This window comes from Anopheles moucheti, chromosome 3 (assembly GCF_943734755.1).
Source record: "Anopheles moucheti chromosome 3, idAnoMoucSN_F20_07, whole genome shotgun sequence".
Taxonomy (NCBI): Eukaryota; Metazoa; Arthropoda; class Insecta; order Diptera; family Culicidae; genus Anopheles; species Anopheles moucheti.
The window spans coordinates 86,439,001-86,465,452 of NC_069141.1; the positions used below are offsets into that span (position 1 = coordinate 86,439,001).

Genomic DNA, 26,452 nt, shown 5'->3' on the forward strand with positions numbered 1-26,452 from the left:
CCCCGAGGAAGACAGCAAAAAAAAAACAAAGCTTCGAGGAAGAAAAACAAAAAAGAAACGAAAACACGAAATCTGGAAGCGGTATTTTTGGTTCCGCAGCGTGAAGCTTTCGTCGGATTGGTATGAACCGTTGTTGCGAAACTTGGCACCCGTACATTGTGCTTTTTTGTTTGTGTGCGGATAATTTTGTGTTGCACTGTGACACGGTACAAATTTCCCATTTTCTAAGGACAGAAGGTTAAAACAACACACAATCCGATAAACGGTGTTCATATGTCGTGTTGATAATTGAGCGATGTTTGATGTTTATGCCGATAATAAGTGCACATTTAAATACATTTCAACAAACATGGATCGAATATATTATAAAATTGTCCGCGTTAGCAAGGATTGACTATCTGGCTAAGTAGTAAAAATAATTCTGATTTACATTTCCGAGGCAAACATGAGCTAGTGGATCGCTTTTGTGTAAGATCGCATAAAAGATCGCTGTTCTGTTCTTCACACGGCAGGACCGGTCCAAAATCCCATCCGGACCAATCCGCAAGGACGCACTATCCAGCTACGTGGTAAAATTAATTCTATTAAGCCAGAAATGACTCTCTCTCTCTCTCTCTCTCTCTCTCTCTTCCTCTCTTTCTCTCTTCTTTTTCTCTCTATGCGCTTTCTCTATTTAAAACTCTTCCAGCTTCAAAAGCTTGAATAAAATTACTCTCCTTTCCATTGGATGCACTACTAGATCTGTCACGCTTTTGATTTCTGGCACTGTAAAAAAGAAAGCAAGCGACAAAGGAACAAAAAAACTGCATTTATGAACTGTCTATTTCGTCACCAACACCAGGGATCGGTTTCGATCTAATGCCAAAGTGGCAAACTTGGCACTCCGACAAATAAGTGCGTTTAATTTGCTTTCCTCCGTTTGTACCGGGAATAGGATAACAAGTTGGAATTAGGGGGCAAAAAAGCTGCCCTAGCGATACGTAGGGAGAATTCCATGACCAGGCGTGTGATAAACACATTTCCCTGAACAGGAAACGGCCATCAGGCAGTGTGTATGGGTGTGTCGGGTTGCACACGCACCGCCTGAAACGTAATTGAGTTCCTAATGGGAACTGTCCGTGCATTAAACTTTGTGTCTCCCTTACCATTTGGCTTTCAAATTCTGGAGTCCTGGAGAAATGGCATCCAATAGGAAGTGTACGAAACAAAAATGACACTCACCCACACACACCCACACACACTGAAAAGCTGCTCGTGCGTGTGAAGCAAAAACGATAACTTTAATATTCACTTCCGCTGTAAATTGGGCGCCAAAATGGGCGAGAGGCAAAACGGACACGGGTGCCGTTTTTGGGAGTGCGGGTTCGAAAGTTTTTAATACAACTTCTGGCTGTTAGGCCAGTTTCGCGTAACTTTTTTGCCTTTGCATTCTTCCACTCGGTGTATGTGTGCGGGTGTGTGTGTGTGCGATTGAAGGCAAAAATGAGAACGAAATTGTTACAAAAGTTATTTTACACCGTCCATCCCGCTTCTGATGCCCTTTTTTCCGGCGCATTACTTCCTGGCGGTTTGGTTCAGTCTTATTTTATGATTCGTTTGTTATTTCCACTACCGCCCGGTAGCAGACCGCCCGGTCCTTCTGGGTCGGTTGGACGTGTTTGGTTGAATCATGGCGAACGGATGGGCTCCATTTTCAGTCACAAGCTCACACACACCCTTGGAGCTCCGTACGGCTGTATGGGAATGATTGGAAACTTCGTAAAAGGGTGGCCGTCCTGTGGGGATGCTGCTGGTAAAACTTCACCATCGTGGGCCACGTGAGGCGTACCGAACCAAACGGGGTAGGAATGTATTTTTTCGTTGTTGTAGCTGTGTCTTCCTCTTCAAACAGGCCCAGGAAATTGTTACACACACGCCCCGATGCTGCAGCTCGTTCGTTCGCTCGTTCGTTGTGGCATGTCGAGGTGCAGGATGTGAGAAAATGAATTTCATTAATGCATTTATGGCGGTGCAATGACGCAGAGCGCACCGTCAGGAGCGAAGGAGAGATCGATGGTTATGCCGGTTTTTCGCTAGTTACGAGCTGATTGAGAGTAAACTGCACTGTGGCATGGAGGAAATGGTGCAAACAGTTGCACTAGAAATTGATATAAATGTTTGATAGTTCTTTGCTCCGTTAACGCAATGCTGTTGCAGTATGCTGGTGCAGAGTGGAAATTTTGCGGCAACAAAAAATATGTAAGCGCTTTTTATGAGCTTTTATGTGATGCTTTACTTTACTTACGTGCCAAGTGAGGTTGTTGTTGAAGATTTGTTCACATCACGTTCTCACTCATACGAGAACACATAGTTTTTTAAAGTTTCTCAATTACAGTTATTAAAGTGGGCATTCCTCTGCCAATCTTCTTCCAAACTTGCTGAATACTCAAAGAAACATCTCGAATTAATACGAATTGTTGTATAAGCCAAATAATTGTGATAAGTTAACCAAAAAAACATAAAAAAATATAAAGTATTAAAACATTTATACATCATCGCCAAATATGCGTGAAATGCTCTTTCACTCAGAAAGGCTGAAGAACTTTACCATTATATCTTGACACGCTCCTATTGACAATGTGGACCACGTGAGGTGATGTGAGTATGCAAAAGGGCGATTGTCACATGGCCATGAACTATAGCAGATAAGATAGAATGCAGCGAAACGAGTAGCAGCACTTGCACACATCAAAGCAAAAACTATTTTCACACCACGTCGCATAAATTAAGCTCAAGGACCTTTACCATAGCCAATCACGGTTCTCTCGCTCCCTCTTTCTTGTTCGCCCATCGCATGATACGTTGGTGCACTCTGCCTGTATCAAAGAATAAACCACAGCCTGTCCTGTCCTGTGGGGTGTTAAACGTCTCGATCCCCGAGCGGGCGAACAAGACCCGGTGAGTGATTTAACCTCATTTTAAGAGCTGCATGAAAAAAGTGTTCTCACCCAGGGTGAAGGGAATGGGCAGTAGCATTGAAAAAAAGGACGGCAGCGATGTACAACCTGCGAAACGAATTTCCCACCACACTGGCCGCGTCCTTCCCTTTCTATCTCTACTTCTCCCTTTCGCTCTCTGTAAGGTTCACCGCCAAATGATGTATGTTCCGGATCTGTCCACCATGGTTCGTTGCACGGGTGTCATCTTCAGAGTGTGTACTTTATTCCCATCAAACCCATCAACATCCAGCACCTGGCGGTGTAGTGGAAATGCATTAAGCATTCATTTGCCATTCGCATATTTTTATGCAGCGCGAGAAAATTAATCTCTTCCAGGCGAATGCGGTGAAGCACGTTATATTTTGTTGGATTTTCATCCTTCCATCAATACATTTGGGGCTCTTTTTTTCTCTCACTCTTTTTCTCTTTAGGGTCGACTTTTTTGTGTACTACTTCGGCCCAACCCCCGCGGTGGAAAATGGGTCATTAAACGGCCATTGACTGGCGCCACATTCGTCCCCTTTTTTTGCTTCTTGCATTTATAAATGAATTGCCACTAGAGGGAGCTTCAACTTCAATTCATTTTACTTTTGCATCGTTTTAATTTCTGTTACATCTTTTATATCTTTTTTGTGGCTCAGTTGTAGCTGGCAGCATTATAATAAAAAAGAGCTGGACCGCTCAAAAGTGGGTCCATCTTTTTGACCATAACCATGTTACGATAAATAATGTACCAATAAGCAGTGTGGCACATTGTAACATGTGCCTGTTTGAGTATGTTTCTTTGTTACAAATGGTTCATGTCTAAGAGAGATTTCGCACCATGAAAGTAACTACGAAACTCATCTTACATAAAACATGCATTTGAGAGCGACAAAAACATCTGCCTCTTTACTCGATTCGTCAATCCGCATTACGATTACCAATCCAGATCAACCAATCCCATCAATTCAATGGCTGTAAAAGCATAAGTTCGTCGAACGTAAGCACATTACAAGCAATAGGGACCCACCGTGAACAGAGCGGAGCGAACGCAATGCACAACATCTGCACTGGTAGCAATGTAAGCCTGCTTTTTGCAGTACAAGACCCAAGATTCGGTCGAGAGTTTTTCAAAAGGGAAAATAAGAAAGGAAAATGAAATGTATCCCGCCCCAGCTATCACCACCCACTGCCACATGCCTGAGATTCCGATTTCCATTCACTTTGCATTATCTTTCCACTGTTCCGTAGACGCCACATTGGAGGCGAGCAGTTTGTTGCTTCCGAACACTCCGTTTTGCCGCCTTAAATGGGAAGACAAACGCGCCAACCGTTTTAGGATTCGGTTTCGTCCTAAAGGCGCACAAACACGGTAACCGAAGGCAACCTCAGCTGAGGTCCTGGCCTGGTAGGAAAATGTAGGAGCGTGTGTAATAAATTTTCATTTGTTGAATTATGTAAAATTAAGACCGTACCGATATATACCACCAGTGCTGGTTTGGTGCCATGATGGTCGGCAGCAGGATAGGGGCGTGTCGTTCCTACTCCATTTTCATTTGATGTTTATGATATTACAGTTAAGCTAAAGCATTTTTCCAATGCTGGAATGGCTCTTACCGCGCTGGAACGAATGGAAGAAGCTTTCATTCCACCACTCGGCCCATTGACAGAGGATAGTTTTCTTTGGCGTTGGGTTTTGTTTTTGCTTCACTGCTTACAAACCGTCGCGCTGTACTACGATGCAGCGTTTGACAGTTTAAAATTCTGTTCCCTACTTTTTCCTTGTAGAGAATAAACCATGCTGGGTTGACTTTTTACTGCTATTCCACAAAACGGCATATAAAACGTGTTTACGATACGGAGGAACGTTGCTTACCATTTAACACGTCTTTGTTTGGTGTGATGGTTGTTGCTGTATAAAGTCGTATAAAAATATTTATGACGACTACCATATGTTATTGTTTCTTTGCAAGGCGGGATTTTAGGTTTTTTTTAAATCTTGGTGACTGTTATAATTAAAAATTTCCAATAAAAACACATCATTAAGTATGATACGGGTTAGGGTGGGTTATTTCAATGTAATTATCGTACAAATTTTGTTAACCGCCTAAAAGTATGCAATTGGTAAATTTTGCCCAAAGTATAATTGGAGAAAAAAATAGCATAAATGCATACCTTCAGGCGTATACTGAACTCAAACCATCATTGGTGAATTACTAAACGCGTATTGTTTCCGTCAAAGTGACTGTCGTGCGTAACTTATTATAAATTATTCGTCTGTCTACTTTTAAAGAAAACAGCGCTTTATGTTTGAAAAATATAATTTTTCCAGCAAACCGATTAGAATTACGGACCAGTTTTAAGCTAGATCCTTGGTCCTCTGATTGACGTGCAAAACACATTGACTAAAACATCAACCCTACACATGTTTCATGAAACATATTTAATTATAATCACAATACCAATTAGTAATAACTTTGAATGGCACCCCGCATTTATGCAACTCCCGGCCAGAAGTTTTATCGACGGAAACAAAACATCATAACGCTGGGAGTCATAAATTGTGCGCTCGTGAGGAAAATCGCGTCCAGCTCGGTGCTTTCTACCTTGTAAACGGCCCCGTTAGGTTGATACGATTGCTAACCTTTTGGCCATGTAATGGTGTAACCCGTTTCGGTAACGGCAAGTAAAAAGTCACGTCGATGAAACGTGAACGAATCGAGCGGTCACTGTATGGACCCCATGGGGACACTGGTACGTTGCCCGTACGTACGTTGGTTGACCGGCTTGGTGTTGCAATGAATGTAACCACGTGCACGTCTTTCAGCCGCGGAAGAGATGGTAACGACTCACATACACCTACGGTGTGGAATTATCTCTCATACTGTCTTGACAGTACCAAAATTTTGGCGAACGTGCTCCGGGAAACTATTGTGTAACAATCCCGCCAGCCTCTGCCGGGTGCTTGAGTAGGTGAAGCATCAGGCGGGGAAAAGGATGTGGGTGTTTCCGGTACTTTGGGCGAAGTAGAAAGCACGGGATCTCATAATTTACCAAAAGTTTAACGTCTTTGGGTTCTTCTTTTTTTGTCAAACAGAGACAGAGGGAATGAGAGAAAAAGTTTCCGCTTTTACGATTTAATTTGTGCTGACGCTAGTTCAGTTTGCCGTGTTACTTTCGTGTACGATCCGTTTGTAAAGTAGATTACCCAGTTCATTCTACGGATGCTACTGTGTGTGTGTGTGTGTGTTTGTTCCTAAACGGATGTGTGTCTGTGAGCATATATGAACAAACATGACTCTGGATGTATGCGCATAGTTTGGTATAATTGATTTACTTTCCCTTCCGGAGGATTCCGATGCTGGAAAAAGTTTATTTAATTACTTTTAAAACCATATCCACCCACCGATAGAAGGCACTTACGTAGCAATGGAATACGGTAAAGTGCGATAGAAGGCAGCGAAAAAAAAACATACAAAACAAACTACCAGTGTGTGTTTTTTTCGGAACGGAACTTTCACTTTTTTTTAGTTGTATGTCATCATACTATTTCACCTTTGTTTGGCGCGTTGCGTCGAAAGTTGCAACATGGAGTTTGATAAAAATCCAATGCAGCCTGCAGGACATTCCGTGCGCTTCACCAGCACGCATAGTTTTCACACATTTACACTTCATGGAGAACTTTCCAGGATTTCACCGCACATGGGTCGTAAAGCGAAAATAAAATGTTAGCAAAATTGCCCATCCCACATGTATCGCCACATGTTGATGGATGGAAACAAACGCAAAAGAATTGGGATCGGTTTTTGGGGGCGAAAGAAAAAACTTTCGCTTCACGATTATGTTTTCTTTCTGTTCGGTAAAAAGTGCTCGTGAACTGTAAATTTTATCTGCTAGCAAAGTTTCTCCTCTACCATGGTTTGGTATTTGGGGGGACCACAAAATAAGCATTCTTTTTTCTTCTGAAAGTTTTCATGTTTTTTTTTTATCTGCAACGTTACAGAACACTGTAAAAATAACCTTTTTTCTTCGTTCGCTTGTTAAGCATTAATTTATGTTCCACTTGATGTGGAAATTGATCATTTTTTTATTTATTTAAATTTCATTATGACGGCAATGCCGTATTTTCAACACCGCTTGTGTTGAATGAAAATAACAAATTTTTGTCACAAGGCATTTCCTCCTTGCGATTTACCTTATCCCGGGCATGCTCGGTTGTGATGGTAGTTGGTGTATTTCGATGTTGTTTGTCTGTCGTTGTTGTATGTGATACGTCTGTTGTCCTATTGTTTTGTGTGATGGTATTGATCCGGGGCTATTGTTTTAGTTGTTGTGATGCATAGTGGTTTATGTGTTGCATCTATTGTACGTGGTGTGGCTGATAGGCGATTGCGCCACTCTTCACTGGAACAACTTGGCACTGTTCGACTTTGGCCGACCCTTAACGGAACTAGAACAAAACAAGACAGCAGATGGGTTAGAGACGGACTACAAGTATACACCAATAAGTCTGCCTCCCTTTCAGTGGTTTTGGCGTTGTCCTTGGAGGTGACTGTTTCCTCATCGGCTTAAAGTGGCACTACATAAAACAATTATCCACAAAGACAACAAAGAACAAAAGATGTACTACGAAGGGATATGGGAACAATGGAAATTAAGGACAGGAATCAAAGGATAAGTCCGTTATCTCGCGCAAAGCAGTAAATGAGCCTCATAAACTTGAGGTCCCTACACCCCAAAATGTCGCGTATTGGAGTACCCGGGAGCCTTCCGATTATCCCGGCCGCATCCAACAAGGAAGGTCTGGCGGTTTCAAACTCCACGCAGGACCACAGAAGGTGGTCCACATCGTGAAATCCTACACCGCAGCCACATACCTTTGACGTTGCCAGATTAATACGCTGTAGATGTCCATCCAAAGCGAAATGATTCGACATGAGTCGGGACATCATTCGAATGAAAGCACGATCTACAGGGAGCCCACCAAACCAAGGCCGCAGGGACACTTGCGGAGAGATCGAGAAAAGGAAACGCCCTAATTCGTCCGCTTCCCACATGCTCTGCCATCTTGACAGGAAAAGTTGCTGTGGCGAACGGAGGAATTCTTGGGTTGAGATAGGCCTGTCGTAAAAAACGCCTTCTGTGGCGCCTGTTTTGGCCAGTGAGTCAGCTTTCTCGTTACCAGGTATTCCCGAATGAGAAGGGACCCAAATTAGCGATATTCTAAACGCCTTGTTAAACATTGAGCCGAGCAACTCAACAATTTTAGCTACAAGATGGACTTGGCTCTTAACAGCCCTCGGAGTTTTCAGTGCTTCAATAGCACTAAGGCTATCTGTAAATATGAAGTACTGATTCGGGGGACTCGCTGCTATTAACAATAGTGCGTAAAAAATTGCGGCAAGCTCAGCCGTGAACACGGAACATGGCTGCCTCAATTTGAAGAATGCTTCGGTGGTCTCGCTAAAAACGCCGAAGCCAGTGCCCTCCTCAGAGGATGACCCATCAGTGTAATACTGGTTCATTTTGTCAATATGGCCGTACTTGTTCACAAAAATGCCCGGCACAACCCTCGGGCGAAGATCATGAGGAATGATCTTGATCTCCTCACGCAACGAGGAGTCCGTACTAACAATGGAACTGTAGCACTCAGGAAGGGCAGCACGGTTTACTGCTTGTGGGGCGCTAGGATTGACTTGTAGAGTAACAAAATCATTATAGATATTAATAATTTTGCTCTTAGAACCTGTCTCTATAAGCGCTTTAAAATTTTCTATGATCAAGGGATTTGATACTGAAGAACGAACTAGAAGGCGAAGCGACAGCATTTCAAAACGTAATCTCAGCGGCATCACTCCGGTCATCACTTCTAGGGACATGTTGTGCGTAGATTTCATGCTCCCTAGTGCGAGTCTAAGACTACGATACTGTAATCTCTCCAATTTAAGAAACTGCGTATTGGATGCCCAATGGAAGCATATGCAACCATATTCCAATACGGAGAGTACCGTAGTCTTATACAGTCGCAGGACATCTGATGGGTGTGCGCCCCACCAAAATCCTGTGACTGTCCTTAGAAAGTTGATTCTTTTCGAGCATTTTTTTATCAGCTGGGTGATGTGCACGCTCCAGTTGAGCCTGGAGTTGAACCAAACACCAAGGTATCGAAAATTGTCGGTGATTGATATCTTTTCCCCGTATAAAAAGACATCAATGTTTGGTTCATATAGTCTTTTCTCCCTATTTTTTTCGGTGTCGCTAAAAGGAGAAAAGACTACCATTTCAGTTTTCGTTGTAGAAAACTTGATACCAAGGTTATCGGACCACTCGGCAAGATTGTCCAGAGTGGTTTGTAAAGCCTGTTGTATTTCGACGGCGTCCCTGCTAGCGACTGAAATGACGCCGTCGTCTGCCAATTGTCTAATACTGCAGTTGGGTGCTAGACAAGAATCTATTTCACTCACATAAAAATTATATAGCAGGGGGCTCAGACAGGACCCTTGTGCCAGTCCGTGGTAGCTGGTTCGTTTTAATTGAACGTGACCATTGTTAAAATTCATAGCTTTTTCCGACAAAAGATTGAATAGGAAATTATTCAATTTTGGTCCCAGCCCGGCAGTTTGCAGTTTTTGGCTCAGTTTGTGCGGAGAAACTGAATCAAACGCCCCCTGTATATCTAGAAAAATAGACCCCATGTTTTGCTTGCGAGCACGAGCAAGTTCAATTTCTGTTACCAGAAGCGCTAAACAGTCATTAGTACCCTTAGCTTTACGGAAACCAAACTGGGTATTTGAAAGAAGGTTGTGGGATTCCAACCATTCTTCTAATCGGAAAAGAATCATTCTTTCTAGGAGTTTCCTCAGACACGACAACAAAGATATCGGACGATATGAGTCGTGTCTTGATGGCGGTTTGCCAGGCTTCAAAATAGTGACAACTTTCACTTCTCTCCATTCCTGCGGGACGATGTTGAGTTCCAACATATTGTTGAAGATTCTCAACAGTCGTTTCTTGCCCACGTCTGGTAGGTTTTGAAGTAGTTTGCTACTAACCTGGTCCAGACCTGGGGTCGAATTTTTGCATGAAAGAAGAGCCAGAGATAGCTCCATCATGGTGAATGGTGAGTCCAACATTGGATCACTACCAGGCGCATCTTGGAAGAAGTTTTGCGCTGGAACGAAATCGGGGCAAAACTTGTGAGCAAACTCGTTAAGCCATTCGCCAGAAAAACATTCGTTCTCGTTGGTGTTGTTGCTGTTTCGCATCCTTCTAGCCATTTTCCAAAGCGAATTTAGAGAAGTGGAAGGATCAAGATTATTGACGTATTGGCGCCAATAACCCTTTTTCTTCGCCTTCAGGAGGTTTTTGCACAATCTCTCCAGTCCTTTATATTTGTCATATAATGACCTGGAACCTGTGTCTCTGAAGGCTTTAAATGCCTTCCGCTTCTTGTTAAAAGCCGCTTGGCAGTCCTTGTCCCACCAAGGAGTGGGAGGTCTTTTGAATTTCCTTGCTTGGTGGGTGCCCCTTGTTTGAGCTTCAAGGGCGCACTTGTTTATTATTAAAACAAGGTTTTCATACTCCTTTACAGGGAGCAAATTTTCTCCTACAAGAGAAAGCGAAGCGGCTACTAATTCACCGTATCTTGTCCAGTCAATGTTCCTCGTCAAGTCACATTTGACGGGATTTGCATTAACTGGACATCCCTTGACATAGGAAATTTCTATCGGTAAGTGATCACTTCCGATAGGGTCCTGGATGACCTTCCAACTAAAATCCAGGGCCATAGCTAAAGGACATAGAGACAGATCCAGTGCACTTGCTCTACTTTTCGGCGTCGGCATCCTAGTTGCCTCTCCTGAGTTCAGGATAGAAAACGCAAACCTGTCGCAAAACTCACGAATGATGGGAGCGCGGATATCATCCTTATCGCTCCCCCATTCGATTCCATGGGAGTTAAAATCTCCCAGGATCAAAAGCGGTCCAGGCAAGTCCGTTGCTAAATTTCCAAGATCCTTTTTGAACTTTTCAATTTTGTCTTTTTCATTATTGGCTATCGGGGGGATATAAACAGATGCAATTGTCACGTGAAGACCCCCAAGTTTTGCCTTTATTGCGACAGTTTCAATACATAGTTGGTTTGGGGTTGGTATTCTGGAAAAGCTGTGACTCTTTCCTATACCGATCAGTACCCCCCCACCCCTGGAGATTCGGTCTTCACGGATTATGTTATACCCCGGGAAGGTTAGATTTATGTCTTCCGATAGCCAAGTTTCACAGAGTGCGAACACATCGCAATTGTGTTCGCCTACCAGTGCTTTAAAAGAATCTATTTTTCCCAACAGACTTCTGCAGTTCCATTGTATGATGGTAGCCATTGGAAGACTAGTCGTCCAGGCGGACCATCATACTTAGGCACGGCCATTGTGCCAGCCACTGTTTGATCATCCCCTTCAGGTAAGGAAGGGCCCAAGTAGCGATCAGTTGCAATGGTTGCGGGAGGTTTAGGGTCATGAGGAGGGACTGGAGGATCTCGGTTAAGGATGGGGTAGGTATCCTCGGGAAGCTTTTAGGCTCCTTAGAGAAAGCCAAGTTCTCTTCAGGAACCTTAGTCCGAGGAGATCGCTTTTTCTTGGGCTGTTTCCTAGGAAGTAATGGATCAGGAAAAGAAGGATCAGCGTTCCGTGTTGGATTCACGGGGGAGGGGTTAGAAAGTTTACTGGTCACGTGACGCTGTGGTGCCAAGGGTTTCTTCATTTTTTTAAGGACCTTTTTTTGTACCTTTTTGTACAATATTCTCGGTCCTTTATTCGATCCCATGACCGTACCTTGACTCGGTGCAACCGGACTAGATGCGTTAGTTACATCTACATTGGTCAGCACGGCAAAAGGGTTATTGGCGTTTTTAAGAGCATCACTATAAGAGCCGCGTGCCCGCTCGGCTATTGTTTTAGTCTGCTCTTTTTGTATCTTCCGATACACGGGGCACGAAACTACCTCATGCCATTCGTCCCGACAATGCGAGCATTTATGGGTCAAAGCTTTGCAATCCTCGGTAGCATGTGTCCCTCTACATTTTCCACAGCACGTTTTACGTGTGCAATATGGTTCCGTGTGACCAATGCGGTTGCACTTCGAACAAGTGGCCACCTTCGGTATGTATGGCCGGTCGATGGGTATCCGGAGGCCTTCAAGGATGATTGCCTGCGGAAGTACCGTTCCCTCAAACGTAACCCGAATAGAGGAAGTCGGGACAAAAGTTTTTACATTTTTCTCATCATTGGCAGCTCTATAGAGCTTTTTTGCCTCAAGAATTTTCACTTTGGGCGTATCGGGGGCAGCAAATGTCCCTTGTCCAAACTTCACCAGATCTTCCTCCGGGTAATCAAAATCTTCGATTACGCCGGTAACCTCTACCAGACTACCGGGGATGTAAACCCGGTAGTGCTCCGTATACTCTGGGTCCGCCGCAATGACGTTGGCTTGTGCCCGGTCTTTTGCGGTGACCTTAATCTTGTTAGGGCGCAGCCGAAAAACATCGGTTACTCCCTGGTACTTCTTAAACAGCGATGCGGCTATTGAGCGCACATCGAGCTGTTTTACGCGCGGCATAAAATAAACAACCGGCAAACCCTGCCATGATGGTGGGTAAGCGCGTGCTCGGTGTAGGCCGTTGTCACTCGGCCCACTCACACCACTTTGCACGGCTCCCGATGCAGACGGTCTATTGTCCGATGCCACCTTTTTGGAAGCTTGGCCGGACCTCGGGCGTCCCGGCTTCCTTTTGGCGCACTGTTCCATATCCCTGTCCGAATCGGAAAGCTCCTCCTCTACCCCCATGGTAGAGTCCGAGACAACGGATCAGAGAGGGCAGAAGGATTATAAATACCGGTTTGATATTTACGCACGATCGACGAATGCACACACGCACTACACAGATAACAAACGTTGATCGTTGCGAAAGCGTTGCTACGCTGAGCACGCTTATCGCAATTCGATCGCTACACTCACAACACACACGTCTACCGAACGAATATCGGAGACAAACGGGGACACCGATTAGCACGCTACAGCCACAACGGAAAGCACGATAAGTACGCAATCGTACTTCAGGACACTGACCACTGCCTGCCAAATGCAGAATCCGCAGGCACGCTTCCAAACGAAATACGTCCTTTCGCAACGGAGGCTAGAGGCAGACTGAAAATTGATCATGTGAGTGGTCTTTTTTTCTCCACCGAGGGGACGGTTTTTGTTGAAAACATTGTAGAAACACTGTTACTGGTAAAAAAATGAGTTTACAACACATTACGTATTTAGCTGCCAGCATCATTCCGAGGACGGTTTTGCCAGAATACTCCAGATGAAAGGAATGCGTTTTGAATATTAATTCACAGCGTTTTGGAATCATTTATGGATTCTTTTCCTGTTGAACTGGAATGTGAAAGAGTAGATTTCTAATATACCTCACATTTTAGATAGTGTCTAAAACTGAATACAAACTATTCAATCTGGTTGGAAAAATGGAATGACTTCAAATCTACCTTCACATAGTCAAACTCAGCTTGAAAAGAATCTGGAAATGACTGGCAACTTATCACTTGAACTATAAATTCATGTAGAGCAAAATTGGCAAATTGCATACTTTTAGGCTAATTGATACAAGCCTCCCGGGTTATGCAATTCGTTTTACAATTTTCAACTCTGATGTGGTCTCATTATTTTTTCGGAGGTTCTGTTACCATGAATTCAACTGTTAATGTACCTTATTCACTTCTATTCATCAATGTCATTACTCTTCTTCACTTTTACTGATACACTTTCACTCTTTCTTCTATTTCTTTGTGTTTTATTTTCTTCTATTTTCTATCGCTTACATGCGTCGAAAAGTTCAACTTTTCCATTTGCTTCTGCTCGGTTTTACCGTGAAGAAAATATAACCATAACCATCTTTAGGGTCGCGAAAGTTCTTCTTCTGCTCGCTGCATCTCTCCGTAGGCCCCATCATTGTAAACGTGTTAAAGTGAAAGGTTTAAACATCCTCAAACTACCCCCTACCTATAAGGCGAAGTTTAGCTTTTTATGCAAATTGTTGTACCCTTGCTTTCAACTAGCAATGCCCGTCGGGTTGGCTACAGTACCTGGCTTGCGTATTCCCATTTTGCCCTTATTATTCTGGTCAAGTTGTGCTCATGCTGCGTGTGTTCGTTCCGCAATACCCGCATCAAAGCGGTTTTTATTTCGTCGGCTTACCTTTGATAGGAACTTTCAAACCAACGTGTGCGAAAAATTCCAACCCAAAAGTGGAAAATCAAACTCTCCAAGGAAGAATATTTCTTGCACCACTTTCAGCTTTCTGTGTGCTTCCAATAAACATCGCTTACGTACACCCGACCCTGTGCCGGGGTGTTGATGTCTGGCAAGACCACACCTTTAGCACACGTGACTCACCCTGGCAAAACAAGTCGAAAAAGTTTGTCACCTTTATGCGTGGCACCGGGCGCTGACATGTTTACTACACGCACCTTCGGGGAACTTACACCTTAAAATTCAATCAATTTTCGTGGCACCGGCCTTTTCCCCCCCCGTGGCACCTTTGACACTTTATCCGTCTCGGGGGAGGTTGGTAAGCGTTGATTGTTTGAATCATATCTTTACACACGATTGACTTGGCTTTTGGGGTGGAACGAGTGGAACAAAAAGGTGTACACGGTCCGGTCAAGAAGGCTGTAGCGCCTTCTTGTGGTGCGTATCAGCATCGGCCAAGGCGCAAACATCGAACAAAACCAAAAGAAAGCTAAACAAAAGCAATGAAATCAATCTTCATCAAAGTCGTTTAGCAGTCGGATACATTTTCACGCCCTTTGACCAGTGGACACGCCGTGGTGCGCTCGTGTGCTGGTTTGTACCGTCTTTTGTTTAGCAAACACTTTTTTCGGCAACTGGCACAAGCGCGGCAATAACTAGAGCGCGTTGATTTAAAATTGATGAACGTTTGCAACTTTTCCACATCTATCCAATATTTTGCGATCCGTTGTTATTGACAGGTGAACAGAATGCTTGGAACGGTGCAGGCTAACCTATCGGTTGGCTTTTGCGATGATGGATGATGGAAAAGGGTTCACGGTTTGTTGAACTTGTCCAGTAAAGGTCCATGCTGGAAGACATGTCCGCACGGCTATTCTATTGCTGACGTGACAAATCGTTTGTGCTACACATTACTTCCATAACCGTATTATCTTGACAATTACAAGTATCTGTGTGTGGCCACGTGTGTAAAAAGTGTGGCCACGTGTGTAAAAAGCAAGAATAAGTAGCGCTCATCTTATAGGCCATATTTATAATGTTATAATCTATTTTTATTAACGTTGATTCAATTTTTTCTAATTAATGTTGAATGGTCAAGTTTTGGACAAACTGTAAGCTTTGTCGTACTCGAATCTCTATTCCGAACATGACAAGCTCATTAAGGATTGTCTCTCCAATGGCATGGATCTAAGTAGCTCTTGGAAATTCCAGTTTTCTTGCTACAGACTCGTTAGAAGACCTTATTTTTCACCAAATGCTTTCCTTTAATGAAGAACTATCTCCGATAAATGTTCATGGGTAAATAGTTCCCAAAGATTCATAAAACCCCCTATTACTGCAATCATTGATATGTAGCAACATTGTCATACGAAAATATTACTCTTTAAAGTAACGAATCTATTGACGACCAGATGCCAATCAGCCGTTCTATTGAGGTTCACTGCAACCGACTGTCATCACTTGATTGGAATGCTTGACATGCGCTTGATGCACCGGGCCAGTTGAAATGGAACATTCAATATACTTAAATGAAACGAAACGAAATAAACCCCATACCCGACGTCGTTTTCAGCTCAACGCGGAAAACCTTTTGAAAAACACACTCAAACGTCGAAAGATTGTTGTTTCGCTCTTATTTTACTGCAGTTTGCGGTTTTCATCAACCAAGTGGTTTCAATCGTACCGTTGCGTTCCTCCAGCGTGCAGCAAATGAACGCCATTTCCATGACAATAAATCACACCGGAAATGGCCGTCTGTCTGTCACTGTCTGGCTACGGTTAACTATATTGTCAAATTTTTTAACAATTTCTCCAAAACTCGTCATCATCACCACAAGAGTGCTGCTCGTGAAGGGCAGCCATTTCGTTTGACTTTGTGTCCGAGTTGAGCACGCTCCATCAAACGTCAGGGATGGTTCTGTGTATTTCATTTTATTTGTCCTTGTAGCACGAGACAAACTATTTCAAGGGACCGCGTTGCCACTACTACCATTACTACTACTACCACTACTACTACTACTTCTCCCTAATCCATCTGCATTGTTGCACCCGACGGGACGAGTTTTTACCCGGAGATGTTTTGTTTTTATTTGCTAATCGGTTTTCTTTCTCTCCGTTTATGTTTTGCAGGTGAAAAGCCAGCCGCAATGCATCGCAATCCAAACGAGAACCCGACGGCAACGTCCGGTGCCAGTGCGGCACTGTCCCTGACCACCGCATATCGGTGCGGTTGGTTACGGCCGGCAGAAGGCAGCACGCTGTGCTGTCCGACGCTGGTCAGTTTGCTTCCTGCCACGATCAGTCTCATCACGCTGCTGACATGCTGGTCGGCATCGTTTGGGAGGGCGGCTGGCCCCACCATCCCGATGCCATCCCGACCGATGGGACACAAACGACGGCACGAGCCTTACCACGTCGCCAGGCGTTCCGGCCGCACTGTACTGCACTGTATACTAACCGTTCTGCTACACTCCGTTAAGACGATCTTCAGCAAAAGTATTAAACTGTTCGATGTAGTTTAAACGGTCCCTACCGAGTACTTCGTACGGGTAGCACGAAGGAAAGGTTGGCCCTGAAGCGCCGAGCTGACATACGTATAAATATTTTGTACAGGTTTTCTAGCATTAAAATGTTTAGGGTTAATCTTTACGGGCAATTAAGGGATTCGGTGCGGTTTCGGTTTGTTTGGCCGAGCTGCAACAACAGAAAGTACAACAGTTGGACTAGACGGCACAAGCGATGGCTGGGTGTTGGTGTGCCAGGAAGAGAAGAGAGAGAGAGAGAGAGATGCTGTGAAAGGGTCAATGCGTTTGGATGGCATGTTTGCAAGGCAAATAAGACACGTACGAAAACCGTACTACCGGTGCTCCTAACATCATCCAATGGTAACCATGTTGCAGTTGCAGGTGAGCTTAAATTGTTATCTGCCGTTGTGCAGTTGATCTACCCAAACGGAGACATCTTTTGTGGTGGCTCATGTAGGCCACTGCATGTACGCAGCGTTTTAATTGCAACGGGTGCGCCCTGCTCTCCTAACCAGCGTGTGGTTAGCATGCACTAAACTTTCGAACCGATTTCTACCAAACCGCTGGGCGATTGATTGCTTCATAAAATCAATCATTTCAAATCGATCCATTTGTAAGACAAACACACACATTCCTGCCACATTCCGCCCGAATCAATCACTGCGATGAGATTGTTTCGCCCTAATCTATCCGCAATAGTTGTCGAACTTTGGCTACAAATTTTCCTAGCTGAGTAAATTTGCTTCGAACCAAAACCATTCCCCTTGCTTGGAGCCAAAGTCAAAAGCTCTCACGCCCAAGGTGGGATTCTTTCGCAGGGCAGTTTCTAGAGAGACGTAAAACTTCATCATCATCATCATCACCGTCGTTCACCCGCACCGCAATGGCAAGCGGATAAAAGTATTTACGATGAAATATTGATTAAACAAACGGAATACGTTCAATTCGACGTTGTCTGGGCAAAGTAAATCCTCCCGATCGTCCCGAACGAGGGTGGTTTCTGTTTTTTATTTGGTTCTTCGTTTCGGACAGATGGAAAAGATTCCGTTTTACATTTCGTTCGGCTTACCGCATACAAACCCAGTACTGCTGTAATCCGTCTCCCTTTTGCAATGCGGCGGAGGTTAGTTAAACCGATCGAGAGTACAACTTTTTCCTGCAGGAAAACTTGTGGATTTGCGTTTTGTTCGATGCGCTCGATGTTTGCTGCTACCCGGTCACGAGAAAGGCTCAAGGAGCAAAGACTGTAATGGTATCATTATCGGAAGCAAGAGTACACGAAACGGTACGAAAGATTTCTTTTCCTGGATTTGTTGCAGTTGATAATGCATGCACAGGGTGTGTCATATGAGTAAGGCGTTTGCGAAGAGGTTTTATTAATTTATCTATTTGATGTAAAAGTTGATTTGTGCATCAAATTGCACACATGTTCTTCAACTTCCTTCATTTTTTACTTTGAGTTTTCTAAAATTTTATTATTATTTGAAACTTATTCTTCATGATGGGTATTTTTATACCTTAAGAAGGATGATGTTTTCAAACCGAACTTACAAACATGGCATAATGCTGTAAGAAGCACTGTAATCAAACTATGATTAAAATGGAATCGAAAAAGCTTCCCTTCGCCTAGGAAAGCAATATAAAAGTTTAGCGCACTCAGGAAACTTCCAGTTTCACCTCACTTTTACTTCGCGGAAAGATTTCCCAAGGATTAGTAGCGTTAGCCTGGATCGCTGAACGATAGACGATAAATCGTGCAGCGTTCGGTGGATCGTGCCACCGCGCTTCCCCTTTTCGCCAGTAGAAATAATGAGCCAAACGCTGCACGGCAGGGCGTTCGCAACTAATCATGAATAAAATACATTTATCTGTTCCATTGAAAGGGAGTTTCGCGAATGGATGAAGTGCCCGGTGGAAAAGTTTCCATTTCCACTCCACACTTCAGCGCGGTATCGAGTACGATTGCATGGTACTTCATAGTTTCCAGCCGCCTCCAGCAATGCCAATTTCTTATAATGCCCAACCAGTGTGCATTGGTTGTGCTGCGGTACCGCTGCATCATTGATGGTATTTGCATAAACGATTAAAAATGCAAATTATAGTTATTTTATCTCGAACCAAAAGGGCGGCAGAGAGGTTTCGGGTGGGTGAACGGCACATGGATGAAGTTGCAATCGAAAGCCACCGCAGCGTCAGCCATCGGGATCAGCAGTTACGGTTCGGTGGACTCAAATTGCGAGCCATATTGGAGCACTTTATCTTTTGCAACGTACACCCACCACCTGGATAATGCAAATAGCGTTTCATAGCGTTTGCAGTTGCAGTTGCGAGAAAACTTTCTAATCCTGCTCAGTACTGGGAACAGTGCTGATGTCATGCTGATGCGTTCGGTTGACCTTATGGCATTTAGCTAGGCGGATTATAAACATGAAATGAGACTTTTTTTATACTCACATTAAACAGTAGTTGTTCGCCGAGCGGCAATCATGTTAGACGAATTGGCATTTAATTCTGCGAATCCTTGTTTAAATCCACATTAAGGGATTGTTAGTGAGATATTTGATTTTTTTTTCAAATTGTTACTAAAATACGAGAGATTCTTGTGCTTATTGCCTACATTCAGGCGGATTGTTCCTTCTGTCAAAACGCCCTGATTTATACCATGCGCATTACACTGTAGGCATAACGACATCGTCGAATGCCTAACGCACGCAAATTACTTAAACCTAAATGTTGTCCATTAATTCTCTAGAGTCATTTAGTTATTTAACATGAAAATAGAGTAGAATTTCAACAAATTCTGGTCGGCTATAATCATGATGCATAGCTTTTGATTTATTATCATACATGTTGTGTATAATCGCTTTCAACTTCTTCACGCTTTAGAAGAAACTATTTACATGCACAATATGGAAAATTTCTCATTTCTCTTCGCATTTGGTAATCTTCCACATGAGGAGTGCAATATTTCCCTCGAACAACTCTTCATTCAAAACATTGCTGTGTGTTCGATTAGCTGGGGAAAAAAACACCCTCATCGTCGTACGTATCGTACGAAAAGCTCGACAAAAATTCCATACATTTCCCTCGATAGATATCCGCAAGATTGAACATTGATCACGGACGTGGAACGGCTGTAAGGAAATATGACTAGAGTAGTGTGTTTCCTCACATGGCTATGTTGCACGCCGAAGCAGAAGAATTACATTCTGTACCATCGTACGAAACATTTTCCACCCGACCGGATCGAATATCTATTCCCAGTGATCGATTCGGCATTTATTTTTCATTTCTGTTGTTATCCTATGTGCCATCGGTTGCGATACGGTGGATGCTGTGCGCCAGTGTGCTGTAAGCGCACGAACCTCACAACGGGCCAAGGCAATTTCCCCGAAGAAGGATGATAAATTTAGCTGCAAAGTGTAAAACAACAGGACTTACTCACGTCGTGTGGTTTGCACGATTCCAAAACCCCGATGATGCCAAGCTAGTGAAACAAATCGAATGACAATTCTATTTTCTTTTGGCATTCGGAAAATAGTTTGTGTAACGATGCAAAGCACAACCGCACCTTAGAACAGGTGCAGACTGCCGGATAGTACAGCAAACTCCGCATCCGCCTCAACCGGGTGACAATGGGAAAACTTTCCCATTCACTTCGGCATGCACCTCGGCCGCACTCAACAAGCACAGCTCGAAGCGTCGGTGCAGAAGTGCAGGGAAAATGGAACGAAACTATTTCAATCAACAACAATCAGCTGCACCCGATGATACGATGGTTTTCATGGTCACCTTTTCCCAAAGCCCCGGTCATCAGCTCCTGCAGTGGAATGCAAAATTGAAACCATTTTGTGTGGCCAAATGTTTGTTTCCGGTATGTGATAGACAAACAGATCAACGTGTATGGTATGGTTCTTGATTTTGTCGGTCGCCGGCTCCAGCAAAGTTGGAGCTGAAAAAAGCTCGAACGACCCAATGTGGAACCTCCACAACCAAGCAGATGAAGGACACCAGTGTACGTTGTTTTGGTTCAAGTGTTTTACCAAGCCACCCCCAAAAAGCGGAACGTCCATTTTCACAGCGATCGAAAGATGCCCCCCAAAAAAAAGAGAAAAAAACACAGAAAAAGAAAAACTCACAAACAAAGAAACAACACATGATAGCAGTAGCTTGTATGGGGTTTGTTTTTATCAAACCCTAACAGCAGGATTTCTTTCTGGCAACAAAACGGAGAATATAATAACACTAAACTATCCAAGCGTGTGTGTGTGTGACTGCACGGGGTGGTGAAATGAAATGGTGCCACACCATAAAAGTCCGGCAGCTAGAGAAACAAAACAACAAAAAAACAAACACAAAAAACCCAACATGAAAAAAAACCTGACTGAAAAGCGTGATACAGCCGTGCGAATGGGAATTTCGCTCGGCAAGTGTTGGTCGTTAGTTTTAATTGTGCAACAACCGGAGTAATGAATCGTTTGCTAGTAGCCAGCCGGCTGATTAACGAGTGCCGGATAGCCGCGGCACTGCCGAGCCGGCGGCACTAGTACAATAATAATAGTAATGCAAACTTGAAAACAACAAACAAAAAAACACGCACGCGATAGAGTTAAACTAAAGCGACAAAATGAAGAAAAATCTAAATCTAAAGCATGTTAAAAAAGGAAGAACGAAGCAGAAAAATAATTTTAAACTACCAAAATAGAAAACTACAAAACAAAACAAACCAAACACACACACACACACACACACACACAAACGGAATAAAAAATCTCTATACTTTTGGCACACAAAAACACACAGAAAATAAACGAAGGAAAAGAGGAGAAAAATACACACTCAAATAAAACCATTTAAAACAAGAAACGACAAGAAATCAACGGTGAGTGAAAATTGTAAAATAAAGCATAAAAGGAATAATTAAAGTGCTAACACTCCTCCCCCCAATTCGGGTGCTCCGTTTACGAGCGTGCGAAACGGGGGAGCCGGGGACAAGTGAATCAAAATAAATAAGTTAAACGAAACAAAACCAAAACGGTACATGCGAAAGCGATAATCCAATTGCGAGTGAACGGGTGCGAACAAATTATGGACGGTAGGCCAGTGGAAGGCCCGGCGCTCGGGACGATGTATCGCTGGGCTTGGAGTGGTGCTTTGCGTTAGTGAATTGGTCGGTGCAGAAGGATATTGAATCGATGGAAAGAGAGAGAAAAAAACAACACACTCTGCAAAGGAAAAATACAAGAGCCCGCGGAAACAATTATGGAAACGATTAAAAATAACTGTTAAAAAGGCTAATTATTTCCATTGAATTACACCCGGTTTCCTGGGCTGACCGCGATGAGGGCGGTGGCAACCATCCCCATTCATTGTTGGGATGTGCTTGTGGCGCTGTGGAAGGTAAGAAAGAATGCTAAAGGAGAGTGAAACCACAATAGCACCGGATCGTTAAAAATCGTGAACCGGTTTGAAGAATGTGCCGCGTCGTGACACGGTTGGTTTACAGTTCGCGCCATACCGTTAGGGGCGGTGTAAGAGGTGTAATAAAAAATGTTTTAATTGTAAGAAAAACAACACACAAATAAACACGCACAAATATAACCACACACAGACACACCCACACGCCGACACACATACACCTGTAGGTAGATTTTAGCGTTCGGGATTTGGGAAAATTCGTTTACGGGGCGCGTGTAAAACACAGCAGATAGAAGAATGTACTAAAAAATCATACGAAGACACAACACTTGAAGGAAGCGGTTTTGCTGTTTTTTTCGGCGGAAAACCACACCCACCAGCTCTAAGCAGGCGGTGCTGAAGTTGGGAGAAAGGTGAGCAAAAACCCAAAGCCTGCTAAGCCTGCCGACCGTGGTGAGGAATAATTTGAATGTAACGAATGAAATTTTACCCTGCTTTTCCAACCCGACGTGTGAATGGAAAGCGCCGGAAGGAAGCTTTCCATCTTGGGCTCCTTTTTTCCACCTGTTTCGCAATGATTGCTAACGTCCCAAACCGGCAGACACAAGTGAAAATGTAATTTTGATTACGGTGCTGATGGTTTTTGGTTTTGCTTTGCGTAATACGTTCCAAGGTGAAAGGTTCTCTCGCACCTAATTAACTCTCGTCGTGTATGGATATGACTGAACCGTGCACGAGCTAGTCCTTCCATTAGCTTTCCGGGGGTTTTGTTTTAGCATGTGTTGGTTTGCTTTTGTGAGTCTTGTTCTATCGTTCAATTAAAACGAATCAAACCAAACAGCGCTAGATGTATTTTTAAAGTAATAAAACTTCACCTAACCACATCCGACATGCAAGGTAAGAGGGTAACCTTCTCCTTCCGCGGATGATTGCCGGTGGTAGGCGTAGGGAGCGGGTTTTTTCATGCGTTTAACGCCTGGGGAAGGTTTTCGTCTGTTTCCCGTAACAGTGGCTACCACTGGTTCTGCAACACGCAGCCACCCAACGTAAGCCAGCGTTTGATTTGGCCGTTGGCGTTGTAAGATAGGTTGATACTTTAATACGTGAAACTTCTAAACGTAAGGGGTTTAGCAGAAATACAAAGGGAAAACAAATCCGGGATGCCTAACGGTGTTACCATTCGGGAATACGAATTCGTGGAGAAAAGTGAAGGGAAATGGTTATAATAAAAGTGACGAAAGTATCTGAAATAATAAATATTATTGATAAAAAATGATAAAATTCAAACCAATGGTTGTTATTCTTCCTATTAACATATTGAACACGAGGAGTAAAGGAAAGAACGTAAAATAGACAATACTTGTTTATCACTGTTTTCTTTCTTTTTGTTCACATTATAAAGTGTATTTCCGTTGTATTTTTTATGCTTATTTCCAAATTTAGAAAAACTTCTGAAAATAGCTTTAGCTTCTTTTATAAACTTTAAGCAAATTTTCAGATTTGTTTAAATTTTTGTATAGTCATTGATATAATTTATGCATCGCACGCTCAGTGAATCATAAGAAAAGTATTACTTTAGCACGTACAGAGACACAAAACAACCGACAAGGATTGGACTGGTTTAGAGAAACAAACAAAACTTCGATCATAAATAAAAATGTTTTGTTTTTGTTACCGTCCTTGTATCCACCTTTGCACCATGTACCCCAATCAGCTAAGGGAAGGATCGGGTCCATTTTTTCACCATCTAATTGAGATACTTGCTGCACGTCTTCACCACCCGCGAGGAACTTTAAACACTTCGAACGAAAACACACCCAGGGCGGAAGGTGTGTGTCGCTTGTTTTTCCAATTTTTGCACCTTCAAAACCTCCGAGCCAGCGTTAGGCACTGGCACTGGTGGATAAATTCAACCTTTACCCGCTTCAATCGCTTAATTCTGTCGAGTTCTGAAAACGTGACAGGATTATTTGTGCACGGGCACGAGCGACCGGTGCAAACTTTTAGCCAGCCAGCCTAAAGTCAACCGTGCAAAACACAGCACCACAACAATCACCACGGGAGAAACGGGCAAAGAAAACACCGGGCAGGTAAGTCCGCGTGTCGCAAGCGTCATAAAAATGGAATGAAATAATCTCATGCACGTTGAGGGAATGAGGTGAGTTTGGCCGCTCAAGGGCAAGGAAGAATAGAAAAGGAAACGAAGCAACTACAAAAGCTCGGTCATGCCAAGAAAGCACAAAGTTTAACCAGTGGCCCGAGCCGAGTTGTGTGCGTGGGTATGTGTTGTGGCACATGGTAAACTTTACTCATATTTTTAATTTATTTCACTAAAGTTGTTGTTTCTTTGCCACTGGTTGTTGTGCGCCGCGGTTGAAGCCATGGTGAAAAGTGTCAGGTGAAAGCATTTTCTGTCGATCCGCTCATCGGAAAGGTCACAGGCAGGTTGAAAAGATACCAGTGCGTATTCTGCTGATTAAAGATGAAATTGGCTAATAGTGCTGCGCAGTACAAAGTTATTTAAATTGATACTGGTGGTTCTGTTTTTTTTTTGCACGACTTACTTTCTTCCCTTTTAGCCGGATAGATAATTCAGTATTGCGAGGGAACGATCCATGTTGGAAATGGATTCTGGTTCTGTCTAGTGAAAACCATCGCAGTTTCCACGACAACCGTTGGATCTTTAAGCATTCTAAATATCAACCCAAAACCCCCAAAGGTATGCCATGTACACGAAAAAAGCTTTTAATTGTATGTGATGGGATTTTCCACGAACTATTCAATAAATTTCTATTAACCCAATGGTGCAAGGGAAAACTTACCTTTCTTTGCTGTGCAGGAAAACTATTCTTCAAAAAAATTATTATCCACTTTGCTGGAACTCCTTGAAAAAAAAAATGTTCACCGTGAAAAATCGACATTGTTGCATCGACTTCTTCCCGACGCTGCCAACAGGGTGCAAAACAATCGATCCAGCAAATCAATCAGCCAGAACCGAGTGCAACTCCAATTGCCACGAATTGACTGTCGGATATAAATGATTACCGCCACGAAAGTTGCACGTCAATCTTTGAGCGCCAGATTTGGCAGCGCTGCCGGAACCGAACTGCAACCATCCCCATCATCATCATCATCATCATCATCATCGCCATCGTCTTCATCTTTACCCAAAGCGCACACACACTTACCGAGTGTATCAATTTGTTGCTGACATTGACGTGTTTCTGCCAGTAGTGCAGTAAAACCGGTTACCGTTTTGTTGCTCTTGACCTTAAGACTCTTGGCAAGAAATCAATAATGGATTGATTTTCCTAGCACAAGGCGCACACTGTAGTTCAGTCCTTATGTTGGACAGGGAATACTTTCCACCAGGAAAATGAAAGGAAATTCTTCTAGATCCTTCCCGGAAACTTGGTACCAAAACGAAGGATCGGTGAAGTTTTAAGCGATTGTTTTATCGTACTAAGAGGAATTATTCTTGTTATGTTTCTGATAGATAGATCCTGGAACTCGATCTGATTTTCCAAACATTTTCTTTCAACAAAAAAAAAGTCCCGAAAATACAATTTACACATTTATAAACAAAACTCACTAGTTCGTAAGGCGAATAATACACATTGATTAACACATAACACAACAATCGAGTTAAATTATGATAAGGAGCAAACAAACTCTTCCGAAGACTATACATTTCATTTTTCCGCCGTGTACTCAACACCTTTCAGCGCAAAGTAAGCACTAATTGAACTCGACACGCCGGTACCCTGAAACTGATGATTAAATAATCCCAAGAAATAGCGAGAGAGAATCACAAATGAAAAACAACCCCTAATCCGTAACATCCCCCATCAACCAGCTCGTCCTTTTCCCGATTCCGGCAAACGTCCGAAAAGAAGGCCGCAGCGCAGGGTGGCGGCAAAATCACAATACAAATAACAACAGCATGCTTTCGCGCGGGAAGTTTTGCGCTGAAAGGGGTTAAAATTTGTGCGAAAGTTTTGCTGAATTAGTCAACGCCAGGAGGTTGATTTATTCATTATCTGCATAATAAATTTTGAAAAGTTTCCAAATTAAAATCACCCACTTTTTGCTTGCATCGGCTTGCTTGCGCTTGTTCGTATTGTGGGAAAATTGCAGAAAAACAAAGCAATGAAACAACCAAAATGTGATACTTTTAAACATATAAACGAATAAACACACTCTGTACGTTATGTTAGAAGAATGGTTTTTGGGAAAAACTTA

General features: G+C 43.2%; 1 protein-coding gene across 1 annotated transcript in view; it reads left to right on the plus strand.

Moving 5' to 3' along the window:
• Positions 1–16,789, plus strand: part of LOC128304656 (titin-like) — a 53,295-nt gene extending 36,506 nt beyond the window's left edge. Inside the window, exon 6 of the mRNA XM_053041866.1 lies at positions 16,398–16,789. Within this exon, the coding sequence (XP_052897826.1) occupies positions 16,398–16,789 (392 nt within the window). The remainder of the gene's footprint in view (positions 1–16,397) is intronic.
• The last annotated feature ends 9,663 nt before the right edge of the window (positions 16,790–26,452 follow it).